We start from the raw sequence: 6,784 nt of genomic DNA, 5'->3' as shown, positions 1-6,784 counted from the left end.
GTGAGAGAGGAGGGAGTTAACAATACACCCCCACTAGTTTGATCCACCAATTGCCAACCACCATCACATTAAGCAGTTTCACTCAAACTAATAAATTCTCATAACATGGACCACTTAGATTATTAAATTACTCTAACATAATACAACTTAAACTCTTCTTTTTTTACTTTTTTAGACTATTGAACTTACTTAACTTACATAATGCATGCTTTAATTGGCCAACAAAAGATGGTCAAATTAGTCCCATGGAGACCAGCCTTTGAACCCAAGTTTTGACTTGTTTTACGTTACAAACACGAAGATGGGTAGCTGTATTTAAGGTATTGTTTTGTTTAGATTTTGAAGTTATCAATATTTATGGCTAAGCCCCTTTGCTTATCCTAGCCGCATGCCTAAATTTTCTCAGGCCGTCCAGTGCCTTTTCATCAATTGGCTGGTAATGCTGGAAACTCATATTTACCCTTTGACTTCCACAAATATATCAACATAACACAACTGAGATAAACTCCTCTCTCCATTACTAGAAAGGTAAGTTATGGGAAAATACACTAAAAAATCAAAAGGTAATGACATTTGTAACCTTTAATTTTTATTGAAATTACAATTTTGGTCTTAAAAGTACACTATAAAATGAAACTTGCCTCTCCATTAATTGAGAGGAGTCTTACTCAACACAAAAATAGCATAACCCACCTAGTGAAAAATCAATCCAATAATAAAATAAATTGATAAAAATATCATTACACTTTAGTTTTCCTTGGTTTACTTTTCTTCCAATACCAGAAATGATTCTTACGAGGAAAGGGCATAAGACATTAGGTTAGAATTATAAAAACTATTGAAAATTTTACCATTTGGCTACACGTATTATATGACATATATCAAACAACAATCAAAATATTATTGTATAATTGGAGAGCTAAGTGCCTTAAAGTTATATAAGTAGCTGAAACTTTTTAGTAGAGTGTATTAGAATTTAAGTGTGTACTCTTCCGCATGCAGCATGCAACCTCCTATGCTTTTACCACTTTTGCCGCGTCAACGCCTCCAACTAGTTCCCTTATAAACCCTAGGTTCCCTGACATTTTCTATCATCCTCTACTTTTCTAAGAAAACAAACAAACATAATTCATCTTTTCCTGTCAGGATCTCTCGGTCTGAGTCCTTAAACTTTCTCACAACAGGCAAAGCCATGGGGTACATAAAAATGATATTCATCATTGCAATTACCATGGCTTTGTCTATCGCCTTCACCATGAGAAGCATTATCCCACAGGAAGGGAAATCGGCTCCTGTGGACCATGATTTCCCATCATCAGATGAGGAACCATCGGTCCATAAAAACAAAATATTTCTGCCTTCTAAGAGGGTGAGTCGTTTTCTTGCTCAAAACCCTAATGCAGCTGACCATTGCTACAAAGACAACGAGCTTTGCTACTATCCGGGCGCCAAGAACTCCACCTGCTGCAATAACAAGTGCATAGACTTGGGCTATGATCACAATAACTGTGGTGTGTGCAAGAAGAAATGCAAGTACACCGAGGCATGTTGTAGAGGACAATGCGTTGACACGTACTATGACAAGAGGCATTGTGGAGAGTGCAACCACCGTTGTGACCTTGGTCAATATTGTGTTTATGGACTGTGCGGCTACGCCTAAGTTTCAGTCTCCATTATAGCATGGTATATTATATTATAATATGTGACTTATGATGTTTGTGATTTTATTAAAAAATACTCAATAAAGTAAACCATATTTGTGGTGATTAAAAAACAAGTATATATACATTTCTAAGTTTTACTATTTCAATTTACAGTTCACAAGTGTTTCCTAAAGCGTAAAGCTATTGCCAACTCTATGAAAATAAGTTAAACGTATCAATTGTCATTCAAAATTTAGATTTGTACAATATTTGTCATTCTTTAACTCATTGTACTCTTTTATATGTAATGTATGTTGATTTGACCTATAGATACACAGCTTTTCAAGAACGTATCATTATAATGGTTTTGCTATGCGGTTGTGTAATAGAAAACTTACTCGCGTATATACAGGAAAGTTCAATGAAACTGAGATTAAATGAAGGAGGATCCTAAAAAATGTTGTCCCAATGTATCAACTTAATCAAATCTCACCAAAAAAACATAAAAATTTATTTCTTGATTTTTATTTTTAAATAGATAAAAAATTCCAATTGTGTTGAGATGTAATAGGACATAAAAAAATGGGGAAGATGATTTCCATTCAGATTAAATATACCATTTTCTTTTCTAAAGTGTCTGTTCATTATTCTCCCCCAAAAAGAAAAGGTGTCATGTTCACTCAAATGTATGTGGTAAGTAACAAGAATTCTTTGTTCCAAAAAGACTAAGTCTTTATATCCCTAACTAATAATATTTCTGAAAATAATATAAAATATTAATTTATGTTTTTTATTTTTTTCAGTTAAACAATACATTTTGATTGGTTTGGTACACCATTTGTAACAACAATAGATACAGGGGATGTAGATCCCTATGTGGATCCCTATGGTAACACGTTATGTACGCAGCACAACTATATCTGGCCGTTTTCCAACTCAATTTCAAACAATTTATGTCAAACCTATAAATCGAAGTAGGACAGCCCAAGCGTCAAACCACACGAGCCATTGCATGGGTCTCTAGTATTTGAGCAATAATGTTAGTTTCAGAATAGAAAATTGATATATTATCCAAAAAATAAACTGATAAATTCTCCAATATCACTAATAAGTGATATGTATCACAAAGTGCCACTACTCTGAAATGCACTTTATAACAATTCTCACTTTTAAATGTAGAAGGATTTCTATACTGATTTTACAAGATATATTATTACTTTGTAGAATTAGATTATTCAATAAATTTGTACAAGCTCATTTTTTTGGTAAAAAAATGAGGGTCTCTAAATTTATTTTTATTAGTATTATCTGGCACTTTTATTATTATATGATATTGAATAATAATTTTTTCACAAACATTATATCCCTATGACCCTATCAATTCTCTAATTATATAAAAATCAGTGTTTTTATATTATTTTAAAGTTCAGACCTCAAAGTTGAAACTAATTATAAAATAACTTTTAATTTGAATAATGATGTCATGGATTGATAAATGAATTCTATTAGTGATATGTTTAATACGTGAACACTGTCAATATAATGAGCTTAAATTTCTCTCCATAGTCCATATATAAGAGGCGAACCTGAGTTTATGTTTAAGGGGAAAGAAGCATGCTTTAGCTAAACTAATCACTGGCCAGTTTATCAAATCTGGCACTTGTTTGATTGCTGCAAGATTATCTCGGTCATTGATAGCCTATCACTATGTGCTGCTCTTAGATATCCAACCTTGGTTTATTGCATTTTAATAAGATGTGTAAGATGTTTTTAAATGTTTGATTAAATATACTTTTATTGGAAGTTGAGTAAAAATAGTGATTTTTATAATTTTCAAAAATAAGTTTTGACATTATAATTTTAACATAACTAATAAAAACATGAGAACGTAGTATTTCCTCATAGAAGGAGATAATTTATCTCTCAAACCATTAAAAATATGACATATGTACTATTTTGTTTAGTTTTTAGAAATATTTTTATAAAAAATGATTAAATAGAAAGGAGATAACTTATCTTCTTATACTATGAGATATTTTATTCTCTAATAACATATTATTTGTATACTTTTAAATTCATTAACTATTTTGCTTCAGAACCAATAGCTACCTTACATTTATGACTACTAAAGTTGTTTCTCGAAAAATCTGAGCTATCCAACTTGTAGAAGCATATATTGTCCCATGGGTTTTCCATGAAAGCCGTTTATAATCACATGCATGTGTAGACAACAGAAACCGTCCATTTGGTTCGCCTTTAAAACAGGGTGTATCACCACATGCTCATGTAGGCAAGATCCAAAGATCGGGCAAAGGTCGGATTTGACTAAGAATTTTATAACGATAATTGTTTTAGAAGATATTGATGGATGTACGCTTTCTTGATCTTTTTCGTATCATCCCTAGAAACACTTGAGCTCAATCTTTAACAAATCAATGATTATTAAAAGGTGTATATGATTTTATATAAACAGGTTATTTGAGGCGTGCAAGAGTATTTTGCGTCAAAGTAGATTGCATCAAAGTATTATGTTCAAACAAAATAATGGGCTCATACACCAATCTAAAAAACACACCCTAATATTGACATATGACATAAACAAAAATCATGACCTCATCTTAATTAAATCAAGCAAGGCAATAGTATCAAAAGGTTCACTATGAAAGAAAGTTGCAATGCTACAAAGCCAAAGAGAGCGAACCACCACCCTCCAAATCATAGCGGCAAATTTCATCCTCCTTTTCCCATGCTATGACCAGAAAATAAAAAAAATAAAAAGTTTGCACCATGTTCACAAATGCCAATAGATGCAAAACACTACACCAAACAAAAAGAAGATTTTGTTGTTGTTCCATCCTGGTCAAACGATATCCCATTGACCAGATTGGATAACTCAAGGCATGCCAGGCTCAGGTACATGACGAAGACTTAATTTATGTGGACATACCATACCAACTGACTAGCCGAGCTTGCTGGAGAAGACACATCGTCACCCGAGTACTATCTCAAGTCAGTACAAAGACTACACCTCTCTCACCCACCTGATGTGTTGTCAACACCCACTACACGCTGCCTGCAACTCTCACCTAACCTTCTGCTCTATGGCAAATGCAGGCCTAGACTGCAACTACTACAACCTACTACAGGCTTAGTCAACTATATGGATAGAATACAACCCACCAAGTTGTACAACACGCATAAAGCAGCCCCCATGCTCTGCGAAGAACACACCGACAGTCTTAGATGGTTGGTCATGTCAACAACATTCAGTAGAGAACGTTTCATACACTTCCACTATAAAAGGCAACATACAAGACACAATTGAGCATTGGTCACTCCACTCTCTAACCTTACTCTCCACTATATTAAGTATTGTATTCTCTTATGCTCTAAGTTGTTGACTCCCCCTCCATTGTAATTTATTGACTTGAACGTTAGAGCACCTTTTCAGGTACCTCCCCCAGCGGGCCCAGACTCAACTCGAACGAACCCAGATCCTCATCTACCAAAGAGGAGTGTAACATCCCAAATTTCACCTCTCTGCTTATATATAAGTGTATACATATATATGTATATATTATTTTCTTTAATAATAGTGAGTTGTGTGAAATCCTTTTATCTTGTACAAAGAATTACTTGAGTAGTAAGAAGTCAACTTACTTGAGTTACAGATCCGTTGCGAGAGGAGCTAACCAATGAGTTGAAAATCATGGAATTTCATTAGGAAAATTCATGATGTAGTTTTTGACATATATTACAGTAATATCATGATTTTTGAATGGATAATAAGTAAATTATAAACTTAGTTAAAAGTTCCACACAATCTAGAATTTACTCGTTATTAGGTAAATTTATGAAGGCAGAACCTCATCCAAATTGGCCGAAGGGGCCTTATGATAAGCATAGGTTGATACTATGTTATTAGTATTGAGTTATTAAAGACTTATAGAGTCATTATTGAAGTTATGAGTTTAAAAATATAACTCTAACAATTTTATGAAAATTGTCAACGATCCTATTGACATCTTTGCGTGTAAGTATCTTAAAACTTTTTTGTTAATTCTCTATTAGTATATAATATCATCTATACTTATCTAGATAATGTTTAATATTATACTAAGGTATCTTAGAATGTTAGAAACTCATCTCTATAGCACATAATTAGGAATCAAGTAATTGCCTTCCACTTGATTAAGGACCCTTAAACCTTAATTAATTCTGTTTTGGGCCAGAATTTCGGCCCAAGCCTAACCAAAAACTTCCTCATTACACATCTGTAAATACCTTAGGCACTTAGTTGCTGGTTTCATTGGCAAAAACACAAAAAAGTGCAACACCAGTCTCTATCTGTTGTGGCAAAGCCAAAGCAAGGACGAACTTGAGAGCTTATACTCCTCCTTTCCTACATGCAAAGGCTTTTCCATCCTAATTAAGGTATGAGGAATCCATTTCCAAAATCAAATCATAAAAATTTCTTCATTTTAATTGTCTAAATTCTGTTTCAAAACTCCAACATCTAAGGTGGTGTGGTCTAGCTTATTAGTGTGGTTGCATGAGCTTGTTTTCTTCAAATTGGTAGTTCTTAAACCCTAGATTTCCAAAATCTCTTTGCATGTGATGTGTTATGTAACTCTCATGGAAATACTCTATACATGACAACAAATGTTTAATTTTCTAGGTCTTGAAGGAACATTACAGGTGAGGATTGATGTATCAGGAATAAGATAACTCCCTTGTACTGATAAAACTCCTTGCAGTAACTACGTTGACCTCATACACCCCTTGAAGGTATCATGTCCAGGGTGATGCAACGACTATCTTTGTTGACTGGTGGGTAGACCAACGTTACTCAGTGCATGGTAGTTCACCTATGAGTTACCAATGGTTGGCACAATATTGTACTCATCATGTTTGCTTCCTAAGAACAATATAGAACTGGTCAGGCTCGACTAGTGTTGATACCATTATTGTTAATGATGTGTTAGGGGCCCTATTAGGAGACATTTCTCCATTCACTCATTAAGAGAGTTGATAGTTGTGTCCAGATAGACACAATAAATATTCACACATCATGACATTGACATTCAACAGTTGATTACATACTTGCTATAACTATTATATGACAGCTGTTATATGAATAT

At 33.6% G+C, this 6,784-nt stretch overlaps 1 protein-coding gene across 1 annotated transcript; it reads left to right on the top strand.

Moving 5' to 3' along the window:
* On the top strand, positions 1,018-1,774 carry LOC109342277 (stigma-specific STIG1-like protein 1). The gene has a single exon (XM_019580293.1). It carries the CDS (start codon positions 1,193-1,195, stop codon positions 1,658-1,660), a length of 468 nt encoding a protein of 155 aa, XP_019435838.1. The 5' UTR covers positions 1,018-1,192; the 3' UTR covers positions 1,661-1,774.

This window comes from Lupinus angustifolius, chromosome LG01, assembly GCF_001865875.1.
Source record: "Lupinus angustifolius cultivar Tanjil chromosome LG01, LupAngTanjil_v1.0, whole genome shotgun sequence".
Taxonomy (NCBI): domain Eukaryota; kingdom Viridiplantae; phylum Streptophyta; class Magnoliopsida; order Fabales; family Fabaceae; genus Lupinus; species Lupinus angustifolius.
This window is presented reverse-complemented; position numbering and strand designations above follow the sequence as displayed.

What these genes read in the sequence shown, in the direction of transcription:
- LOC109342277 (XM_019580293.1), top strand. Translation starts at nt 1,193, where the DNA reads ATGGGGTACATAAAAATGATATTCATCATTGCAATTACCATGGCTTTG.